Below are 25560 nucleotides of genomic sequence, written 5' to 3'. Positions count from 1 at the left end.
GAGCAAGTGGGAGTATGGAGTAAGGTGTATATAAACTTATATGTTACAGTCTGACTTGATTTGTAAACGTTCACTTGAAGCTCAATAAAAGTTAAAAAAAAAAATGAAATGAAAAAATGGGCGAAAGATATGAATAGACACTTCACTAAAGAAGACATTCAGGTAGCTAACGGATATATGAGGAAATGTTCACGATCATTAGCCATTAGAGAAATGCGGATCAAAACTACAATGAAATTTCATCTCACTCCAACAAGGCTGGCATTAATCCAAAGAAAACAAAATAATAAATGTTGGAGAGGCTGTGGAGAGATTGGAACACTTCTACACTGCTGGTGGGAAAGTCAAATGGTACACCCACTTTGGAAATCAATTGGCGCTTCCTTCAAAAGCTAGAAATAGAACTACCATACGATCCAGCAATCCCACTCCTTGGAATATATCCTAGAGAAATAAGAGCCTTTACACAAACAGATATATGCACACCCATGTTTATTGCAGCACTGTTTACAATAGCAAAAAAGTGGAAGCAACCAAGGTGCCCAGCAATGGATGAATGGATACATGAATTATGGTATATTCACACAATGGAATACTATGCATTGATAAAGAACAGTAAGGAATCTGTGAAACACTTCATAACATGGAGGAACCTGGAAGGCATTATGCTGAGTGAAATTAGTCAGTTGCAAAAGGACAAATATTGTATAAGACCAATTATAAGAACTTGAGAAACAGTTTAAACTGAGAAGAACGCATGCTTTTGTGGTTATGAGGGAGGGTGGGAGGGGGCATTCACTAATTAGATAGTAGATAAGAACTACTTTAGGTCAAGGGGAAGACAGCACACAATACAAGGGAGGTCAGCACAACTGAACTAAACCGAAAGCAAAGAAGTTTCCTGAATAAAGTGAATGCTTCGAAGGCCAGCGTCGCAGGGGCAGGGGTCTGGGGACCATGGTTTCAGGAGACACCTAAGTCAACTGGCATAATAAAATCTGTTTAGAAAATATTCTGCAACCCACTTTGGAGAGTGGCGTCTAGGGTCTCAAACACTAGCAAGCAGCCATCTAAGACGCATCAATTTGTCTCAACCCACCTGGATCAAAGGAGAATGAAGAACACCAAGGACACAAGGTGATTACGAGCCCAAGAGACAGAAATGGCCACATGAACCAGAGACTACATCATCCTGAGAACAGAACTAGATGGTGCCCGGCTACAACCGATGACTGCCCTGACAGGGAACACAACAGAGAACCCCTGAGGGAGCAGGAGAGCAGTGGAATGCAGACCCCAAATTCTCATAAGACCAGACTTAATGGTCTGACTGAGACTGGAAGGACCCCAGTGGTCATGGCCGCCAGACCTTCTGTTGGCCCAGGACAGGAGCCATTCCCGAAGCCAACTCTTCAGACATGGATTGGACTGGACAATGGGTTGGAGAGGGATGCTGGTGAGGAGTGAGCTTCTTGGATCAGGTGGACACTTGAGACTATGTTGGCATCTCCTGCCTGGAGGGGAGATGAAAGGGTGGAGGGGGTTAGAAGCTGGTGAAATGGACACAAAAAGAGAGAGTGGAGGGAGAGAGCGGGTTGTCTCATTAGGGGGAGAGTAATTGGGAGTGTGTAGCAAGGTGTATATGGGTTTTTGTGTGAGAGACTGACTTGATTTGTAAACTTTCACTTAAAGCACAATAAAAATTATAAGAAAAAAAAAAAAGGCTTGTGAGCAGCCATCTAAGATACTCCACTGGTCTCACTCCATCGGGAGCAGGGGACAATGAAGAAAATCAAAGACACAAGTGAAAGACTAGTTCATAGGACTAATGAACCACAACTACCACAGCCTCCACCAGACCGAGTCCAGCACATCTAGTTGGTGCCCAGCAACCGCCACTGACAACTCTCACAGGGTTCACAATAGAGGTCCCTAGAGAGAGCTAGAGACAAATGTAGAACAAAATTCTAACTCACACACAAAAAAGAGAAGACCAGACTTAATCATCTGACACAGTCTGGAGAAACCCCAAGAGTATGGCCCAAGATGGACATCGTAAATAGCTCAATAATGAAGTCACTCCTAGGTTCACCCTTCAGCCAAAGATTAGACAGGCCCATAAAACAAGACTAAATAGGTACACCAGCCCAGGGGTAAGGGCAAGAAGGTAGGGGGAGACGGAAAAACCGTCAATGGGGAATCCAAGCTCTAGAAGGGGGGACTGTTGACATGTCACATGGTCGTCAACTGTCACGGATTGAATTGTGTCCCCCCAGATTATGTGTCAACTTGGTTAGCCCATGATTCCCAGTATTATGCGGTTGTCTTCCATTTTATTATTGGTGTAATTTTCCCATGTGTTATAAATCCTAATCTCTGCCTGTGATTAATGAGGCAAGATCACATTATGTTAAAGAGGATTAGGGTAGGCTGTAACACCCTTACTCAGATCAAGTCCCTGAACAAATATAAAGGGAGTTTCCCTGGGGTGTGGCCTGCGTCATCTTTTACCGTACAAGAGAAAAGGAAAGAGAAGCGAGCAGAGAGAGGGGACCTTATACCACCATGAAAGCAGTGCCGGGAGCAGGGTGCGTCCTTTGGACCCAGGGTCCCTGTGCAGAGAACCTTCTAGGCTGGGGGAAGATTGATGACAAGGACCTTCCTCCAGAGAAAGCCTTCTCCTGGAGTTGGTGCCCTGAATTTGGACATGTAGCCTACTAGACTGTGAGACAATAAACTTCTGTTCGTTGAAGCCATCCACTTGTGGTATTTCTGTTATAGCAGCACTAGATGATCAACACAGCAACCAATTTCACAAAACAATGTGTGTATTAATTGTTCAATGAGAAACTTGTTTGCTCTGTAAACCTTCATCTAAAGTACAATAAAAAGAAAAGAAAAGCAAACAGGACTTTAGCATTTTCAGTAGAAAATACAAACTAATATAAGTGACGTTTTGCCAGAGGAAAAAGAAACACGTGCTTCTCTATTTAAAAAGATAGAAAGAAAGCAGCTCTTGTGGAATATAATGTATTAAATTATTTGCAAGGTAACAGTTTACTGTGGTTTCTGACTGTAAGCAGCATGCACTCAAAAGAAATCTCGTATGTGAATTATAGATATGTAAATAAGCTCTTGAAAATCCAGAAGCTACCATGCAAAAAGACTTGCCTATGTTCTGTTTACACATAGGATTTTATTGCCCAGTGAGAGCCCACATTAAAGAGAAAGGAGAACAAAGAGAATAACAGCATCTGTGAGTACAAATAAACAGTGGCTGCATCCTTCCTGACAAAATTACAGTAACTACAAGTAATGGAAGTGGTCATTTAAACAGGTGTCTGAGTTCTCCAGGGGGTTCAAATGGTTAAGCACTTGACTACTAGGTGAAAGGTTGGCATTCCAACTCACCCAGAGGCAGCTGGGAAGACAGGTTGGCTGATGGCTTCTGACAGGGCACAGCCTTGAAAATACTAAGGAATAGTTCTACTGTGCACACATGGGGTCACCATGCGTTGAATCCACTCGATGGCAACTAACAACAACAAGAACACTGAAGAGCAGCTGAAAGAAACAAGCTATATATACACCAACCTGGCTATATTTCAAAATCATTAAGTGGAAGAAGTAAGCTACAGAATAATGTCACCATGACATTTCTAAACACAAAACAATACCTTTAGACTCTAAGATTCCTTTAACAGATGTCTGAAATAAATGCTGAATGGAACTTGGAAAAAATATTAAGTAAAACTTATGTTGAAGGAAAAATGATAAGATATTTATAGATATAGAGATCTTGGACATTCTCAGCTGAGCGGGTCTTAGTTGAGGAAGTGACATTGGTCCTCTGGGATCCAGTCACAGACTTGCAAAAATCTCATGGGTAACACCTTGCACTTAAAGCCCACTGGAATTAGTTTTTAGCTTAAGAGGTCCTCATTCCTGTCTGCACAGTAGAATCACCTGAAGGTCTTTCCAAAAGTACAAGACACTGATCCCCATCCATGGCCAAAAAAAAAAAAAAAAAAATCAGAATAACTAGGCCTGGAGGACATACATTCTCTCCTGATCAGGCCAAATTATGTTTGTTTGTTTTTTTCCTTTAATTAAATGTTGTATAATGCAGTTGTACAAAACAATACAGAGAAATCCCCTGTACTCTTTACCCAACTTTCCCTATGGTAACATCTTGTAAAACCGTACAAAATCACAACTAGAATATTGCCATTGATATTGTCAAGGTATGGAACAATTCCATCACCACAAGGATCCCTCTTTTTGTCCTTTTATAGACACAACCACCTCTTTCCTCCACCCTGTCCAATCCCTGGTTCTGACCCCAGGCTACCAGTAATGTGTTCTCCATTTCATTAATCTTACCATTTCAAACATTTTATATAAATGGAATCATTCAGTATGTGATCTTTTGAGATTGGCTTCTTTTGCTTAGCATAATTCCCTGAAGATTCAGCCAAGTTGTTTCCTGTCCCATTCCTTTTTACTGCTGATTGGGATTGCATGGTCTATATGTGCCACAGTTTATTTAACCATTCACTCTTGACGAACATCTGGGATTTTTCCAGTTTTGAGTTATTCTGAATAAAGCTGCTACGGAAATTCATGTACAGGTTTCTGTGTGAACCTCAGTTGTCATTTCTCTGGGATACGGGCCCAATAGCATAGTTGCCAAGTCATATGGTAATTGCATGTTTAGATTTTTAAGACTGCCACACTGTTTTCCAGAATGACTGCAACATTTTACATTCTCGCCAGCAATGTATGAGTGATTCAATTGCTTCTCATCCTCATCAGCATTTAATGTTGCCATTTTTTTTTAATTTCAGTCATTCTCATAGGTGTGTAGTGATAGCACATTACGGTTTTAATTTGCATTTCTTTGATGGCAAATAATGTCGAGCATCTTTATATGTGTTTATTTGCCATCTGTATACCCTTTTTGGTAAAATTTCTGTGCTTAGTCACCACACTAAAGCAAAAAGAAGGTTTTCTTTTTTTCTGTTTGGCTTTTCTGATGAAGATTAGAACTACAAAATCTTTACCTAGCGCCTTTCATTTGATTACTTCTAGATCTAGTCCTAAAGAGAAAAGTATTTGCTATGTCAGGAAATGATATGACATAGAATAGATTTTAAGGGGGGTTTTCTCAATATGACTCATTATGAGATGATTATTAGGGCTACAACATCCCTAGCTTTACACTAGGATCCCATGACCCTGAACTCCAAATATTTTCATCTCGAGCTTAATTGTAACCTCAAAGTAGCTCATTACACTGTCTTCTTTGTCCACATCCTTGAAATTTTAGAATGCCAAAGATGATCTTACATATCCATTCCTAGGTATATACTCAAAAGACTTGAAAGCAGGGACTCAAATAGATGCTTATACTCCAGTGTTCACCGCAGCATTCACAACAGGCAAAAGGTGGAAATAAGCCAAGTGTCCATCAATAGGTGAATGGATAAACCAAATGTTGTACATACATACAACGCAATATTATTCAGCCATAAAGAGAAATGAAGTCCTCACACATGCAATGATATGGATGAACCTTGAAAACATTAGGCTAAGTGAAATAAGCCAGAAAGAAAGGACAAATGTTGTATAATTTCACTTATATGAAATATCTAGAATAGCCACACACACATGGAGACAGAAAGTAGACTAGTGGTTACCAGAGGTTGTGGGAAATTGAGAATGGGGGGTTACTGATTAATGGGTACAAGAGTTTCTGCTTGGAGTAATGAAAAGTCTTGGAAATAGTGGTGATGGTTGGTATGGGAGGGGAGATAACCTTACATAAATACCACGTGGGATTCTGAAACTGCATAGACATCCAAGATACAAACTTTTAAAACCCAAAATACATTTCTAACTATATTACTTGCCACCCCGATTGCCTTCTTCTGCTCTACTAAGTGTCCTGAAAGTGCTCCAATTTTTTTTTTCTTTCTTTCTCTACGGGTAGTATCTGAAACACTAGAACATTTACTACTTACAAATCATCTCATCATTACGTCAACTCATGTAAATATTAGCAACTCATGAACTATGAATGTTCTCTCAACTCCTTCCCTCAAGAGAAAATCACATAAAAATGAGAGCAATGAATTTTTGACTGAATAAAGCAGGAAGCTTCATCTCAAAAAGCAAATTTTGGACTTAATTACATGCACTTGCTGCTAGAAAGCAGCCAATCTCTATTATTTATCTCTCTATTATTTATTTCCCTATAAAGTGCTTTGGGATTTCATTTCATGATCATGACTATCCAAAGTTAGGATACCCTGTATTTTATTCTGTGAGATTACCTTCTAATTTTGTGAAGAAATAGCTTAAAGTTGGTTCTCTTCTTCTTTGGAACTATACCTGATATTTGTCAGATATAATAATGACATAACAAGCCAATTTTTCAAAATGAAGTAGACAGTTTTTGAATATTAAGCTTCTCAAAGAGATGGGCTTCCCAAAATTTCAGCATTTTTTTAAAAAGAAATACAAAAATCAATCTCAGAACCTTTATCAGGATTCTTCAGGGATTTCATAAACACGTTTTGGAGAGACTTCACCATTTCCTGTGCAGTAAAAGAAAAAAGTATAATGGAAGGAACATAGCTGAGAGAACAAAACCACAAACCCCTAAAAATAGCTTTAGTCTGTACAGAGCAAAATATCCTATTGGATGCTCTGGGTTTAACAGTTATATAGGAAAAGAAAAAAATATATAAAAGTTAATCTCACATACTAATGAAAAGTTTATTGCATCAGAAAGCATAAGAATTCCCATATACCATTAATTTCATACATTAAAATGAATTGAAGAAACTAATTATTGAAACACCAAGTGTGGCCTTTGGGAAACACTGCTGCCTAAAAGGATTTAATGGTCAAAACCTGTCTGCATTATTATCATGAATTAAACTAATGAGAAGTTGAAGACATTATTAACAAAAGAAAAACCCTCCTGAAATGCTAACCTTGCCATTTCTGCCATATGATGAGAAAGCAATATCTGAATAAAATGTGAGACTAATGCTTTAATAGAAAATAAATGCCACAGTATTTTGGGAAATAGCTTTTTCCCAAGCAAAACTGTGCTAGTGGTGGTAGGCTGGGGAAAAAGAATTGTAAATATAGTATCCCAAATTGAAATGATGTTAACATCCCGAGGATAAATTGGGAAGAAGTAAAATGTAATGCTTAAGAACAGCCATTTCTAGAAATATTGTAAGTCAAAAAAAAAAAAAAAAAGGGAAGAAAGAAAGAAAAAGCCTGGAAACCTGAGATTAAACTCTCTGAATACCAAACTTCAAAGTCAAGATGACCCACATGTTACTTCAAAAAGCAGGATCAGAATGGAAGTGTGACTAGGAATCTTAAATATGGCCCTTTGAGTTCTTCTTAAAAAGCGGGGGCTCAAAGAAGGATGATGCACATGACTTCTATAACAAAATAACCTCCAACATAAGACTGACTAAGAGAAAGGGTCTCACGCTGGGAAAAAGTGATGCCAGATTTCAGATATTAGTTGAAGACAGGAAGTAGAATAAGAGAACTCTGTGACAAATGGAATAGATAAAAATGTTTGTTTTGTTTGCTTTAGGGGGCTGTTTTCTCCTGTTTTGCCACGAAACAGGACTCTAGAGGGTTGGAAGAGTTGGGAAGAGTGGGAAGTTGCCTAGGGAAAAAGAATCAAAGAAGAGCATGAATTGAGCAGGGGAGAGGGCCAGATCATACAGAAAGAGCTGCCATTTTGGCAGTAACCTAGAATGGCAGCAGTGTGAAGCTCAGTGGGATCAGCTGGCTTCAGGGCTTCAAACAGAAATCCATGGCACCCAACTGCAATGGCAAATTAATAAATTAACACTCTGATTTCTAAATCAGTGCTTAATACATATTTATGAAGTTGTTTGGTGACTTTATCCCAGAAAGACTGATAATCTTTAAGATGCTAAAGAATCAACTTTTGGGATCTGCAAAGCTGAGAACCAGATACTAGAACATGGTCCTTGAACCAGCCACCTCCTTATGAGACTCACTGCCTTCAGTGAGGTCTCTTTTCCATTGCTCTCTATCTGCAGTGTTTACTCAAGAAGTAGTTGTTAATTAGATGAAGCAGCTTCTGAGGAAAAGTTGTAGAATAAAGAGTACAGCAGGGAAGAGGGCGGTAGGTACCTTCTAGAAAGTATCGTAAATTTCAGGCTTATAAAAAAATACTGGAAATATGAAATAAAATATCCCAAATGCTCAGAGATCATTTTGATATTTTACTTAAATATCTTTATTATTTATTTTATTTAAATATTTTTGTCTGACAAATGTGTATAATGACTGTCCTTCCATTTTATTCTTCATTCAATTCTATATTTCTAAAGTGCAAATATATAATATTAATAATTGAAAAATACTTTTTAAAAAATTCTGGCACAAATCTGATCTTATTTACCTGGTATCAACATTAACAATTCTCAGAAATATTTAAAGGCCTTTCATTTTTCTGTAAAGCATCACACTAATGATTGCTGTAATGTAATTTCACTTTCATCCAGAGGAATGGTTAATGACAGAGATGCTCTCTTGATAAAATAACGTGTCATAAGCGATTTTTAGGGACCATTTCTGCAGTAATTCAATGATTGAGATCTGATACGGAAAGAGGCATATAATGGACAACAAATACATTTAATATCATCATATGGCCAATGAATGCCACTTACAGGCACTTACTCAAGAGAAATGAAAACACATGTCCACACAAAGACACGTACAGAATACTAATACCAGCTTTATTCATACTAGGCAAAAAGTGTCCATCAAGAGGTGAATGAATAAACAAACAGTGGTATATCCATATCCACCACTCATCTGTCAGTTTTTCATGCTGTGGTGGCTTGTGTGCTGCTGTGATGTTGGAAGTTATGCCACCCGTATTTCAAATGCCACCCATGGTGGACAGGTTTCAGCACAGCTTCCAGACTAAGAAACACTGGGAAGAAGAATCTGGAAATCTACTTCTCAAAAAAAATGGCCAGTGAAAACCTTAAGCATAGCAGTGGAACACTGTCTGATACATTGCCAGAAGATGAGCCCCTCAGGTTGGAAGGCACTTAAAATGCGACTAGGGAAGAGCTGCCTCCTCAAAGCAGACTCAACCTTAATGACATGAATGAAGTAAAGCTTTTGGGGCCTTCATTTGCTGATGTGGCACGACTCAAAATGAGAAGAAATAGCTACAAATATATATTAATTGGAATGAGGAATGTATGAAGTATGAATCTAGGAAAATGGGAAGTTCTCAAAAATGAAACCAAACACTTTAAGATTGATAGTCTAGGCGTTAGTGAGCTGAAATGGACTGCTGTTGGCCATTTCAAATCTAACAATCATATAGTCTACTATGCTGGGAATGACGAATTGAAGAGGAATGGCATCACATTCATCCTCAAAAAGAACATTTTGAGATCTATCCTGAAGTACAACGCTATCAGTGATAGGATAATACCCATACACCTACAAGGAAGGCCAGCTGATACAATTATTATTCAGGATCTACATACCAACCATTAATGCTAAAGATGACAAAATTGAAGATTTTTACCAATTTCTGCAGTCTGAAATTGAACAAACATGTAATCATCATGCACTAATAATTACCGGTAATTGGAATACAAAAGTAAGAAACAAAGAAGAAGGATCCAAAGTTGGAAAATATGCCCTTGGTGACTGAAACTACTCCAGAGACCACATGATAGAATTTTGCAAAACATACCTTCTTTCAACGACTTAAACAGCAACTATACACGTGGACCTCACTGAACAGAATACACAGAAATCAAACCAACTACAACTGTGGAAAGAGAAAATGGAAAGTCTAAATATCATCAGTCAGAACAAGGCCAAGGGCAAACAGTAGGACAGGCCATCAACTACATATTCAAGTTCAAGTTGAAGGTGAAGAAAATTAAATCAAGTCCATAATAGCCAAAGTATGACCTTGAGTATATCTAACTTGAATTTAGAGACCAACTCAAAATAGATTTGATACACTGAACACTAATGACCCAAGAACCAGACTATGTATGAGATAACATCAAGGACGTCATACATGAAGAAAAAACAAAAGACCATTAAAAAAACAAGAAAGACTAAAAAGGATGTCAGAAGAGACTTGCTCGTGAACACAGAGTACCTAATGCAAATGGAAGAAATGATGAAGTAAAAGAGCTGAACAGAAAATTTCAAAGGGCAGCTCAAGAAGACAAAGTAAAGTATTATAATGAAATCTGCAAAAACCTGGAGTTTAAAAACTGAAAAGGAAGAACACACTTGGCATTTCTTAAGCTGAAAGAACTGAAGAAAAAACTCATACCTCGCGTTGTAATATTGAAGGATTCTATAGGCAAAATGGAAACACTAGTGGCATAGTGGTTACGAGCTATGTCTGCTAATCAAAAGGTTGGCAGTTCAAATCCACCAGGCACTCCTCAGAAATTCTATGGGGCAGTTCTACTCTGTCCTACAGGGTCACTATGAGTTGGAATTTGATTCGACGGCAATGGGTTTGGTTTTTTTTGGGTTTTATGGGCAAAATATTGAATGACACAGGAAGCATCAAAAGAAGGTGGAAGGATTATACGAAGTCATTGCACCAAAAAGAATTGGTTGGTGTCTCAACCCACCTGGATCAAAGGAGAATGAAGAACACCAAGGTCACAAGGTAATTATGAGCCCAAGAGACAGAAAGGGTTACATGAACTAGAGACTACATCATCCTGAGACCAGAAGAACTAGATGGTGCCCAGCCACAAACAATGACTGCCCTGACAGGGAGCACAGAGAACCCCTGAGGGGGCAGGAGAACAGTGGGATGTAGACCCCAAATTCTCATAAAAAGACCAGACTTAATGGTCTAACTAAGACTAGAAGAATCCCGGCGGTCATGGTCCGCAAACCTTCTGTTGGCCCAGGACAGGAGCCATTCCTGAAATCAACTCATCAGACATGGATTGGACTGGACAATGGGTTGGAGAGAGATGCTGATGAGGAGTAAACTACTTGCATCAGGTGGACACTTGAGGCTATGTTGGCATCTCCTGTCTGGAGGGGAGATGGGAGGGTGGAGGGGGTTAGAAACTGGCAAAACAGTCATGAAAGGAGAGACTGGAAGGAGGGAGCGGGCTGACTCATTAGGGGGAGAGTAAGTGGGAGTATGTAGTAAGGTGTATATAAGTTTATATGTGAGAGACTGACTTGATTTGTAAACTTTCACTTAAAGCACAATAAAAATTATTAAAAAAAAAAAAAAAAGAATTGGTTGATGTTCAACCATTTCAAGATACCATATTATCAAGGACCAATAGTATTGAAGAACGATGTTTGTCATGGATTGAACTGTCTCCCACAAATATGTGTCAACTTGATTAGGCCATGATTCCCAGTACTGTGTGGTTGTCCTCCATTTTGTGATTTGATGTAATTTTTCTATGTGCCGTAAATCCTAATCTCTGCCTGTGGTTAATGAGGTGACATTAGACTTTATTAAAGAGGATTAGGGTTGGGATGTAACATGCTTATCCAGGTCACATCCCTGACTAGATGTAAAGGGAGTTTCCCTGGAATATAGCCTGCATCATCTTTTATCTTACAAGAAATAAAAGGAGAGAGAAGTGAGTAGAGACCTTTTACCACCAAGAGAGAAGTGCCAAGACCCAGCGTCCCTGTGCTGATAAGCTCCTTATCAGATTAATGACAAGGACCCTCCCCAAAGAGCCCACAAAGAAAGCTTTCCCCTGGAGCTGGTACCCTGAATTTCAACTTCTAGCCTCCTAGACTGTGAAGGAATGAACTTCTGTTTGTTAAAGCCATCCACTTGTGGTATTTCTGTTACCGCAGCACTAAGACAAATTCCAAGCTGCACTGAAAGTACTGGTGAAAAACAAGGCTCCAGCAATTGATGGAATACAAATTGAAATGTTTCAACAAATGGGTGCAATGCTGGAAGTGTTCACTCATCTATGCCAAGAAATTTGGAAGGCACAGCTACCTGGCCAACCGACTGGAAGAGATTCATATATGTGCCCACTCCAAAGGAAGGTGATCCAACAGAATGAGGAAATTATCCAACAATATCATTCATATAATACACCAGGAAAACTTTGCTGAGTTATCATTCAAAACATGGTTGCGGCAGTACATCCACAACGAACTGAGAGAAAGTCTAGCCAGATTCAGAAGAGGACTTAGAATGAGAGATATCACTGCTGATGTCAGATGGGTCTTGGCTAAAAGCAGAGAATTCCAGAAAGATGTTTATCTGTGTTTTATTGATTACGCTAAGGCATTCAACTGTGTGAATCATAACAATTTATGGATAAAATTGCAAAGAATGGGAATTCCAGAACACTTAATTGTGCTCAGCAGAATCGGTACATAGACGAAGAGGCAGTCGTTCAAACAGAGCAAGGGGATACTATGTGGTTTAAAGTCAGGAAAGGTGTGTGTCAGGGTTGGATTTTTTCACCATATTTATTCAATCGGTATGCTGAGCAAATAATCCAAGAAGCTGGACTATATGAAGAAGAACGGGGCATCAGGATTGGGGGAAGACTCATTAACAACCTACGAAATGCAGATGACACAACCTTGCTTGCTAAATATGAAGAGGACTTAAAGCATTTAGTGATGATCAAAGACTACATCCTTCAGTATGGATTGCACCTCAACATAAAGAAAACAAAAATCTTCATAACTGGACCAATAAACAAAATCATGATAAACAGAGAAAATATTAAAGTTGTCAAAGATTTCATTTTACTTGGATCCATAATCAACACCCAGGGAAGCATTAGTCAAGAAATCAAACGAAGTATTGCACTGAGCAAATCTGCTACAAAAGACCTCTTTAAAATTTTAAAAAGCAAAGATTTCACTCTGAAGACTAAGGTACACCTGATCAGATGGTATTTTCAAATGCTTCATATGCATGTAAAAGCTGGACAATGAATAAGGAAGACGGGAGAAGAATTGACACCTTTGAATTACAGTGATGTTGAAGAAAACTGAATACACCATGGACTGCCAGAAAAACAAATAATTCTGTCTTGGAAGAAATACAGACAGAATGCTTTTTAGAAGCAAGGATGTCGAGACTTTGTCTTACAAGCTTTGGACATGTTACCAGGAGAGACCAGTCCTAGAGAAGGACATCATGCTTGCTCAAGTACAGGATCAGTGAAAAAGAAGAAGACCCTCAACAAGATGGACTGACATAGTGGCTGCCACAATGGGCTCAAACATAGCAAGGACTGTGAGGATAACACAGGACCAAGCAGTGTATCATTCTGTTGTACACAGAGTTGCTTTGAGTCAGAACTAATGTGAAGGCATCTAATCACAACAGCAACATAACCATCTAATGGAAAAGTACTCAAAATTAAAATTAAAATAATGAACTACTTATACACGCAACAATATGGATAAGTCTCAAGAACGTTATGCAGAGCAAAACAAACAAGGTGACACAAAAAAAGTACATACATACAATTCCATCTACATGAAATTCTAGAAGAGGTAAAAACAAATCTACTGCTTCGGAAAGCAGACTAGTGGTTGTTGAAGCCAGGGGCGGGGCCTAAGGCAACTATTTTTGGTGATAAACATATTCCATACCGGGACTGTCATGGTGGTTACACAGGTATATACATTGTCAGTACCCATTAAACTGTGCGTTAAAAGTGGTACATTATATTTCATATAGATTTTAGTTCGATGAAGTCGATTTTCAAAGGAAAAAGCATTAGAATATCTATTAAAAGAAACAAACTTATAAAAAAAGAAAAATAGCTAACCATCTCGAATTTTCCCATAGTTCTTTGTTCATAACATTATCGCAGCACTTATCATATTGAATTATACTTGTTTTGTATTGTATGTCCCTTCCAATTCAATAGTGAAATGGGAGAAGTCAGGAAATGTACCTCATTCATCTTGGTAGCCACACTAGCACAGGGACTGGAACATGGTTATACGAGACCTTTTTCTAGAATTTTCAGAAGCAATTTCAGTTTCAAATACATGATTCCATCTTTAAAGATTGTATCAGTTCACAAATTAACATTATTCTCCTACTTAAAATTCTTCCCACTGCTCACATGATGGCACACAGGCACCCTTTCCTTGTTTTCCATATGTTAAACTCCTGCATATCCATCAAAACCCAGAACCGTGCCCATACACATTACGTGTGTGTGCTTTCTCCACTTGTGTAATAACTGCTTGGAGGCAACAACCAATGGTTATTTATCTTTGTATCCCTTGAACAGTGTCTAGCGCATAACAGGCTACCAACAAATGTTTATTGAATGAAACAACAACTGATATCCAGCACCCCTGTGCTAACTCTGCATTTTTGTTGAGCTTGATAAAAATTGAGGCAATAATTCTTAGTTGTGTAGACAGATTTTGATGTGAACTTTTGGGAACTGGACTGAGCACAATAAATTGCCAAAGTTTATTACTAGTTTCAAAGAGGCTCAGTAAGATAAGAATCGAGTAACCTTATGACAACATCTAGAAAGAAAAAGCTAAACAGGATATGGCCAGTCACCTCTGTCACTAAGGGACTAAAAAACAGCTGGTTATTTCTCTGAACTACATTCTAAACAACAGGCACATCTGGATGCTGAATGTGAGCACCCTTTTATTTCAGGGCATAGTGATCAAGCTCTTAAACAAAATTATTACTCTCAATTTGGTGATGTCTCCCAACTTTTATCAGTGAAGATGAAGAAGTTAGCAGAATTAAGGGCCTGTTATGCACAGCACTGTGATGGGAGTGGTGGAGGGGGAAGATCTATCTTAATTATCAACATATATTAGCATAATATTTTCAAAATTTATGTTTATGAAAATTGATCATTGAAAGTTTCTCCATTATTTAAAGAACTGATTAATTGTCCCATTTTACAAAGATCGATTTTCAATAAAATTTTTCATTTTGCTCTTAGTTTGTATCATTTTAGTATATTTTCCACATATGAATAAGATGGAAAAATCAAAAAAAAAAAAGAGAAGGCAAAAGCAAATATCCATGATCTTAAATTATATTATAAAAACTTAGTACTGTATTTTAATTTTCAATTCTAAAATGTCTTTTGTTGATATGCCTAACAACTTAAAGATTTTAATGTTTTAAACATTTGCTTTAAAATACTACTTAAGACATGAAATTAAAAAATGATTAATATTTGTTACCATTTATTCTGTTATTACTTTAATATCATTTACCATTTCTATCAAGTAACTGAGTTTTGATTTCTGGTTATACTCCTTCTAGTTCCACTTAGGTATTACAGCCCTGAACTTTGCACTAAACATGTTTTATGTGTGCTATAACCTATTATAGGGCCGTTATGAGTCAGAGCAAAATGTTACTATCTGAAAATATTATAGTACATACCAGGAAAACATGTAAGTTAAGTAAATGTGTAAGGACAGATAAAATAATAAAATCTTAAGTTAAAATTTTATTTAGGACAACTCAGCTGCAAAAGGAAAGGAAATTTTGAATCCTGTTGGGCAGTGAGGGAATAGAAAATCAAGGAGATGGGCAAGAGGTGGAGGGGTAGGTGAAAAAAGAAACAATGACAGAAAATTATTTAAAGTTTCCATCCCAAAGTCATATGTTTTGAGTCAGCTTTTACATCTGTATATACCAAAAAACACCAACCCCATTGCCATCCAGTCAATTCTGACTCTTAGTGACCTCTATAGGACAGAGTAGAAATGCCCTATGGGGTTCCCAAGGAGGGGCTGGTGGGTTTGAACTGCTGACCTTTTGTTAGCACTTGAGCCCCTGTATATGGAGAACATGAAAACTATCTAGACAGAAAAAATATTATAAAATTGACAATACTAAGCGAAACACTACAATTTTAAAACATCTGACTTCTCCTGGCCAATCTTACTTTAATGGTATCATCATACTAAAGGAAGAAAATTACATAGAACTCATGAAAAACAGTACCTCTGTCATAAGCTTCGAAACATAACATGATAATGAAAAAAATCTCAGGAGAAATTTTGGGGAGAATAAAGATATATTCTTCAATAATAATTTAACTTGGCCTGAATTCATAAGAATATCCTTCAGTTTTGCAAATTGCCTCCAATTTGCTCACCACCATTCTTTTATGCCAGCTTAATATAAGTAAAGATTAAAGATTATACAAGTACCATGTGCCATCCTAAATAAGGAGGAAAAAAAAAAGTACAATATGGTATTTAAACAGCTGTGTGAAGATTCTGGTTAAAACAAGAATTATTTTTCAGCCGAGCTTATTATGCTTCATTTTCCTGAACTAGTGTATCATTAAATTAACCACTGATTTGTAGATGAAAGCACAGAGCTCCACCTGCAAGTAATCCAATAGCTCCACCTGCAAATAATCCAATAAACACAATAATTTTCCAAATGCTTGTGAAATTGTCATAATTTGGGGTTGAGATTATGGAGAAGGAAGAAAAACACAGAAATCATTTCATAGCTTTAGTGGGAAAAATACAATTGTCTTTCATTAAGTGTGGTTTTATTTGAGTGAACTGACAAATTTACAACAAACAATACATTTATAAATACCCTAGTAAGAATTTTGCAACAGGCAATTAATGACGATTATTGCAGAAAAATCAATCTTTAGAAAATAAACAAAAATATCAAATGATAAGTGGCCAGTCTAATTAAGCATTACAAATATATGTTTGAACCAGCTGACAACATGCAAGAAGAGGGAGTATATGTTCAAAATAACTTTACTCCTAAGGGCCTAAGAAGCACCATTTAGTTCACCAGAAGAAGTCAATATGCTAAGTGATACCCCACTGACCAAAGAATTAATACTCATGTACACTCACTCCGTCTCTGCTTTCCATTGTTTGAGGTTTTTATTTTCCCTTAGGTAAACAAAACACTGTGATAAAATATGTAGTTAAGCAAACATGTCCAAAAGAAAATAGATGTGCATGATTTAATGCTATTGTGTTATATAAATCTTTGTAGGGCACAGGTTCTTTAAGTGGGATTCATGTACCCACTCCCCCACTAAAGACTTGAGTATATAAAATTCAAGGAGGATGGTTTATGCATTTGGATGGAATAGAGATCGTATTTTTTTTTCCAACTAACATCTGTCTGAAATTTAAATTTTCCCTCCATTAAGAATGCAGGCAATAAATGATAGTATTAGCAGTTGCCATGACAAACAGAAATCACAGACACTCTGAAATATTGTTACACTCATCACTAACCCCAAATTATAATGCTTATTAGAAGTAATACTTTGCTGCTGTTGTTGTTCAGTTGATGTCTAGTTGGCTCCAACTCATGACAACCTTATATATAACAGACTAAAACACTGCCTGGTCTTGCGTCATCTTCATCATCGTTGGCATGTTTGGTATGATGGTTGGTAATGCTGTTGCTGTTAGCTACTGTCAGGTCAGTTTCTGACTCATAGAAACTCCATGTGTTATAGAGTAGAGCTGCTCCATATAGTTTCCTTGGCTGTTATCTTTATGGAAACAGATTGCCAGTACTTTTCTTCCACAGAGGCATTGAGTGGGTTCAAATTGCCAACCTTTTGGTTAGCAGTCGACAGAAAACTACTTGTGCCACTCAGATTCCTGTTTGTAATGCTACATATTATTATTACTATCATATATATGGGATCATATATATATCATATATTAGAGTTTTTAGTATTTTTCTGACTGTATTAAAATTTAATTGATTTCCTTAGTAATCCATGCGTCCTATTTTGTGTATAGATTTCACCAGATACAAAGGTGTCCATGGTACAACAAAATGCTAAGAACCTCTGATTCTGAACCTGGCAAGTAAGGGGAAAGAAAGTGTAAGGAACCAAGAAATTCTTAAGCTTAAAACTACTTTCTGTGTTAAAGTTTTTTCTTCTTCTTTTTTTAATTCTGGAGGAATAATCATCCTGGTTGAAGTCAATCAAATAAACATTGTTTTAAGCTCTAATTAATGCCTTCCTCTTCTACCCTTTTAATAAATAGTTCTAAGAAATAGTTCGTAGGTTGAAAACTTTGCACTAATCATGGAAAAAGTATAAAATTTCTTATCCTTATTTAACCATTTAAAAAATTGCTTCAAGATGTACTAGAAAACAATACTGGAAGCCAGTACAACTTGTACAAGGCAAGGTCATGGAAGCTCCAAAGACATATCCAAACTTCCTGAAGGACCAAATTGATGGGCTTAGGGCCGTGGGGACTATGGTCTTGGGAAACACCTAGCTCAATTGGCATAACATAGTTTATAAAGAAATGGTGTACATTCTACTTTGGTGAGTAGCATCTGGGGTCTTAAAAACCTGTGGTCTCACCCCTTCGGGACCAAGGAAGAAAAAAGAAAACTAAACATACAAGAGAAAGATTAATCCAAAGGACTATGGACCACATCTACCACAGCTTCCACCAGACTGAGTCCAGTACATCCAGATGGTGCCCAGCTACCACCACTGACTGCTCTGACAGAGATCACAATAGAGGGTCCCGGACAGAGCTGGAGAAAAATGTAGAACAAAATTCTAACTCACAAAAAAAGACCAGACTTACTGGCCTGATGGAGACTAAAGAAACCCCAAGAGTATGCCCCCTAGACACCCTTTAAGCTCAGTAATGAAGTCAATCCTCAGGTTCACCTTTCAGCCAAAGATTAAACAGGCCCATAAAACAAAACGAGACTAAAGGGGCACAGCAGCAAAGGGACAAGGGCTGGAAGGCAGGAGGGTACAGGAAAGGTAGTAATAGGGAACCCAAGCTGGAGAAGGGAGAGTGTTGACATGTCGTGGGGCTGCTAATCAATGTCATAAAACAATATGTGTACTAACTGTTTAATGAGAAACTAGTTTGTTCTGTAAACCTTCATCTAAAGTACGATTTAAAAAAAAAACCCCAGAAACCTGAAACAAAGGTGTCAAAATTTAAAAAAACTACAGCAACAAAACAACAACGCTTTATCTGATAATCACGCACCTCAGAAAACTACAAAGACTATCTGAAACAGTGGAGACATAGTAGCACAGTGGTTAAGAACTTGGCTGCTAATCAAACTGCTGTTAGTCCAAATCTACCGGCTCCTCCTTTGAAACCCTATGGGGCAGTTCTACTTTGTCCTACAGGATCGCTATGAGTCGGAAGCAACTTGATTGCAACAGTTTTTTTTCTTTTTTTTTGGTTGGTTGTTTTAACCTGACAGTGTTTGAAATTGAAAACAAACAAACAAACAAACAAAGGGTTTGTCATGTATTGAATAATGTCCCCCAAAAAATGTGTGCATCAACTTGGTTAGGCCAAGATTACCAGTATTCTGTGACTGTCCTCTATTTTGTGATTGTAATTTTATGTTAAAGAAGATTAGGGTGGGATTGTAACAGCCTTACCAGGTCACCAAAGCCAAAACCAAACCCACCGCCGCCAAGTGAATTCCAACTCATAGCGACCCTACAGGACAGGGTAGAACTGCCCCACAGAGTTTCCAAGGAGTGCCTGGTGGATTTGAACTGCTGACCCTTTGGTTAGATGCTGTAGTACTTAACCACTACGTCACCAGGGTTTCCTGATCTAATGTAAATGGAGTTTTCCTGGGGTGTGGTCTGCATCAGGGTTTCTCTCTCAAGAGATAAAAGGAAAGGGAAGCTAGTGGGGCGGGGCGGGGGGGGGGGCCTCATACCACCTAGAAAGCAGTGCCAGGAGCAGAGTACGTCCTTTGGACCCAGGGTCCCTACACAGAAAACCTCCTAGTTTGGGGGAAGATTGATGAGAAGGATGACAAAGACAGAAAGCCTTCCCCTGGAGCTAAAACCCTGAATTTAGATGTTTAGCCTACTTTACTGTGAGAAAATAAGCTTCTCTTTGTTAAAGCCATCCACTTGTATTTCTGTTACAGTTGCACAAGACAACTAAGGATTCCTCAGTTTGAAAGAAGCAGAAAAAAGTCAAATCTGGGAACCCACTTCTCATTGAAGATTCTACCACAGAAGTCATCATAATCACTAAGAAACCTCAGATTGCCCAGCAGTTCTGAACATAACTAAACCTGTTGTTGTTAGGCGCCATTGAGTTGGTTCTAACACACAGCAACCCTATGTACAACAGAGCAAAACACTGTCCAGTCCTGAGTCATCCTCACAATTGTTGTTATGCTTGAGCCATTATTGCAGCCACTGTGTCAATCCATCTCATTGAGAGCCAGTGTAATTAACCTAGGCCAAAGTAATTAATTGCGAAACACTGGCACATCTCAGACATAACCAGCAATAGGTTTTCTAGTTCTGAGGTGCATGGCCAACCTTTAAGTCAAAAGATTGCCTAGAATATAGTACTTTTTAAGATAATACCTCACATCAAACCACTTCAAGACTAAATAACAATGACATAAGAAAGATTTCTTTTAGCTGGTGGATTCTTTAAGAAATATTTTAGTTACTAAATTCACACTATTAAATAGCTGGTGCTATTTATATTGCAAGCATGGAAATAACAGTTCTTTCAAATCAATTAATAAGCAAATATGTTGTTCATTCTTCACAAGAGTCAGCATTAGCCAGGCTTCACTGAATAATTCTAAGATTAGCCTACTAATTAGCCAGAAGCTAGCCATCTACATCAATTATATCTTTGCTGTCATTATCTTAAAGTTTGTCAAAATGTTACAATAACCAAAGAAGAAAACATGATGCTCAGATCGTCGTGGTAGAACAAGCTAGCAAATACGTTTGTGGGAGGGCAAGGCTGAGGGCGTGCTTACACTTTCAAGGCTTTCTAAAGAATCATTTGTAATCATGTCACACGCAGCAAAGTGCTGAGAACATTCTTTTTTTCACCCTCGCAGCATGCAGAGAACTGTTCAGCAATACCAAGTTGTGACCCTGATGCTTTAAAGCTTAAAAGACCATAGTTAAAGTCCTCACAGGTACTAAAACCCATCTCTACACAAGAAGTAGTATATCTTTCTACACTAATGTGCTACATATTACAGACTTCTCCAATATGTTCCAAATGTGCTACAATGGTCTTTCGGAAGAGCAAAAAATTCATAGCATCACAGCAGATCCAAGACTCCTTTTGGCTGGTGAGTCTGTGACAGTTGATTGGGGTAGGAGGTGGAGGAAACAGAATCAGAAGAGAATATTGGTTAGTGAACCGTCAAAGGTCCTTATCAGACATAACTTTTACATATTTGGCTGTCCCGAAGATCACTATTCAGGAACAACCCCATAATTTGTTTCAATAGGGAAGAATTATTCTATAGGCATAAGTATCACTTTAGGGAAGAGATATTTTCAGTTTCAATGTTGATAATTTAAAACCGACGTTTTCCTAGAATGCTAACATTGCATAGTGCATAAAAAAGGAAACCATCAGACTAATAAAAGGCCAGAACATTGGCTGAAAATAGACCTTTAGGGCCACTTCCAGGCAAGGCTCAAGGCCTATCAGGGTGATAATTAATGGTTAATAATTCTAGTGCAATATTCTTTAGAAGGTGATAACTTTATATGAAAATGGTTTCTATTTTTCTCTTATTTTTTTTAAATGAGGTGAAATTCACATAACATAAAATTAACCATTTAAAGTGAACAATCCTGTGGCATTAATGCATTCACAAAGTTGTTTTATTTTTAACTTAGGTATTGCTAAATGGAACTTTTTCCTCCTTTGTTGACTACTCATTACTACACGTTTCTATGCATTAACAGACCACTTTTGGGGAAAATAAAAATACTCATTCCCAGATCAACCTCCTTCCTGGGAAGACAGGTCCTCAGAAAGAGAGGGCAAGTCACTGCTCCTGGGGTGTGAGTCACGTAATACTTGTACTATAACAGTCACACTCTGACTGCATACTGCCGAGCAGTAGGGGACAGTTGGTGAGGTTGCCATTTCAAGAGAGAAGCTACTTCTACGGTGCAAACCTGAATGATTTTGAGCTCCCAAATGGAAACTTCTGATGTTGGTCCATTCATCTCAGTGAATGATGATGTCACCATCCACCTCTCCCCCAAATGGGAAGCTTGGGAGTCCTCCCTGCCACTTCCTTTTCATCGCATGGTCAAGCAGTCCAAATTCTTGTTAGCTCCTGAATCTACTCATTTCTTTCCAACTCACTGCCTCAGCACTCGTATAAGTGCACAGCATTTCTAACCCAAGTTATTTCATCAGCTTCCTAACTGGTTTCTCTGTCTCTTTGCCTATGACCTACCGATTCATGCTCCTAAACACAATCACAGTCATCTTCCTAAAATCTTTCAGGGGCTCTCCACTAGCTCAGAGTCAAGTTCAAATTCATTTACATAGCTTAAAAGACCCTTTATAATCTGACTAATGGGTCCTCAAGCCTGATCTTTTATCCTACTTTTCATACTTTAGCAATGCCAAACTATGTGCAGTTGCTGGATTGGCCATACTCTCTTATCTTAGCACAAGACCTCATCACTTCTTTTCTTCATTTTTTGGTGAATAATTCAGGTGTCATCCTCCAGGAAATCTTCTTAGACCTCTCAAATTTGGCCAGATGAGCCACTGATGTGCTCTGAAAGTTCCCTGTGCTGAGAGTTATACACTACATTGTACTGTAGTGTATTTTTCTCTCCTGTCCCCATTCCTGACTATAGGATCCTTAAGAGTAGAAGCAGTCATATTCGTATTTGTATCATAATGCCTAGCATAGTATCTAGAATGAAGTAGACTCTGGATACTTTTTTTTCTAAATAAAGAAATACACAAATAATAGTGGGGACGGGAGGGTAGGAAAATCCGTGCTTTCTTCAAGAAAAAAAATGGCCATCAAAACTTACAAGAACTACAAACTAAGGTACTCTCTAGGTCTTAACAATGAACAAAAAACAGCTAAGAGTTTGTCAGATAGTCCAGGACACTCCTAGTGAAATCCAGGAAAGATTACTCATCAGGAGGCTACAGAGTCATGCTGACCTTTAGGTGGGACTGAATCTTGTTGGCCTTTAGACCAAAACAAACAAGCACCTGTCCTTGCTGTGAGAATTTAAGGTAGCCCCATTGGCAGGGTGTCAGCAGACTGTAACCTCTGTTGAAAGAAAAAGATTTTAATCAAAATCCTCCTTCCTTACATGATTTAATCATTGCACACTGATTAAACAAATCACAGTAATTAAAAGAATGTTTTCCATTCATCCTCTGTGCTCCTAAGAAGCACAACCGTTCAGATTGCTGATTTGAAATAATGTACCCAATGTCTTAAATTAAATGCAAATATTCTCAAATGAAAAAAGATATCAAAATCTTTATTTTTTTTTTAATTATTTACCTTTGAGGTTGAATTTCTCAGGTGTTTACAATGCATCCACGGAGTGATAAAAAAGGAGTTCTTTAAAAAAAAAATTAAAATTTTAGTTTTAAATCCAAAGCTTGGAGTTACTATGTAACTATGTTCCACATCTCTAATTGCAGAAAATCTTGAATATGGAAACCTGAATGTGGTTTCAGTTTAAGCATCTTCTTAACAGCCTCATCCTTTAAAGTCTAAGAATGTGAAAAAAATGAGAGCATTAGCAGTTTATTTAATTAAAAGGTGTAGAACTATACAGTGATTAGTTCAGAGAAGTTCAGCATGGCCTTTCAAAGGTTCTGTAAAATACTTCTAAGGCTTTACTTTCATCTTTGCCTTTGTGACTAAGTAACTTCTGTTAAAGTACCTTGAGTTATGATACAAATCCTTAAACCTAGAATACCTTATGCAACAACTCAAAAGTATTTTAAAACCCAAGGCACAGTAAGAGGTCTATTTCATTCACAGTACTTAACAGTACTTGCCTTCATTTTGAAACCTTTATAATTTCAGCAAGAGAAAACAATACCATGAAATATCCCTGTAGAAATGTGACATAATGGCTCCCAAGTTGTATTTCTGGCTGCATACTTAGCCTTGAGCATGGCTCCTATGACCTTGCTGCACAATTACTAACAAGTAAGAGACTGTCTCAGGAATTCTTTTGTTCCTGACTGAATGGGATAGTATGCGACAGATAGCAGACTCTAAGTAAATATTTATTGAAGTAGTATTGGCCCCATGACTGATTAAATTCAGAATTCTAGTTCAAATCATAAGGACACTGAAATCAAAGACAAAGCAAATATAACATCGGCACAATATTATAATGGACTGTGCAGACAGGATCACCTTCTGTCCATCAGTCAGTTACCTTCCCCTCCACATCACTAACATGCTGAGCCAGAGGGAAGAACAAAAGGATTCTGGGTTACGAGACCAAATTTGAAGTTAAGGGAGTAAATTCTTCAGGTGCCAAAATGAAGGAGGGACTCAAGTCTAAGTGATAGCAGAAACTGAAGCAAAAAAAAATTAGAAATAACGCTGATAGCATTATGTGATCACAGTTCAAGAACGACGCAAAAGCCCTAATGAATAATGATTTAAAAGATTAAAAAAAAAAACTCCTTTACCTGGAAATTCAAAAGCAAGCTAATAAACAACTAATATCTATCAATCATGGCTAAAGAAATTCTCAAAAGAGAATCCATAGCATTAAATTCTTAAATGATTTATTAAAGTAATATATATCTGAAAAGAAATGCTTTAAACATTTAACTAAAAAGCTAGAAAAAGACTAACATAGTAAACAAAAGCACAAGGAACAAATTAATAAAAGCAAACACAGAAATACAGTAAAATTGATAAATCAAACAGCAGGCTCTATGAAACACTCAACAAAATAGACATAGTACTAGCCAGCCTAGTAAAAAGGGGGAGGGAGAAAGTAGGAAGCTCTAAAACACAAAATAAGAAGTGACAAGGGAGAAATAATCATCAAAAGAGATAAAACAAAGAACGAAGAGGAGGAAGTCTATTATGCATGCAAATAAATTTCAAAACACAGATAAAATGAAATTTCATTTGACAAAAAAGGGCCTTACTAGAAATAGAATGCTACTGAGGAAATGCCTAGAAAAGAAGTAAAACCAATCCATCAGCTACAGAACATAATGCATAATTGTTGTTGTTAGGTGCCGTGGAGTCGGTTCCAACTCATAGCGACCCCATGCACAACAGAACGAACGAAACACTGCCCGGTCCTGAGCCACCCTTCCAATCGTTGTTATGCTTGAGCTCATTGTTGCAGCCACTGTGTCAATCCACCGCATTGAGGGTCTTCCTCTTTTCCGCTGACCCTGTACTCCACCAAGCATGATGTCCTCCTCCAGGGACTGATCCCTCCTGACAACATGTCCAAAGTATGTAAGACGCAGTCTCGCCATCCTTGCCTCTAAGGAGCATCCTGGCCACACTTCTTCCAAGACAGATTTGTTCGTTCTTTCGGCAGTCCGTGGTATATTCAATATTCTTCGCCAACACCACAATTCAAAGGCGTGAACTCTTCCTCGGTCTTCCTTATTCATTGTCCAGCTTTCACATGCATATGATGTGATGGAAAATACCATGGCTTGGGTCAGGCACAC

At 37.9% G+C, this 25560-nt stretch overlaps 1 protein-coding gene across 26 annotated transcripts in view; it reads right to left on the bottom strand.

Moving 5' to 3' along the window:
- Positions 1 to 25560, bottom strand: part of IMMP2L (inner mitochondrial membrane peptidase subunit 2) — a 1024913-nt gene that overhangs the window by 674322 nt on the left and 325031 nt on the right. The window contains exons 4-5 of one of the 26 annotated variants that reach the window (XM_064289821.1): positions 23393 to 23452; positions 788 to 23152 (exon numbers count right to left, since the gene is read on the bottom strand). The exons of 21 other annotated variants lie outside the window; for them this stretch is intronic. In XM_064289821.1, coding sequence (XP_064145891.1) covers positions 23410 to 23452 — 43 coding nt within the window. In that variant the 3' untranslated portion in view covers positions 788 to 23152; positions 23393 to 23409. Of the gene's footprint in view, positions 1 to 787 lie in introns of those variants that run through there. 4 more of the 26 variants (XM_064289822.1, XM_064289825.1, XM_064289820.1 and 1 more) reach the window with 4 other exon arrangements.

Source organism: Loxodonta africana, chromosome 8, assembly GCF_030014295.1.
Source record: "Loxodonta africana isolate mLoxAfr1 chromosome 8, mLoxAfr1.hap2, whole genome shotgun sequence".
Taxonomy (NCBI): Eukaryota; Metazoa; Chordata; class Mammalia; order Proboscidea; family Elephantidae; genus Loxodonta; species Loxodonta africana.
The sequence above is the reverse complement of the archived record's forward strand: the minus strand, read 5'-3'. Positions and strand labels throughout refer to the sequence as shown.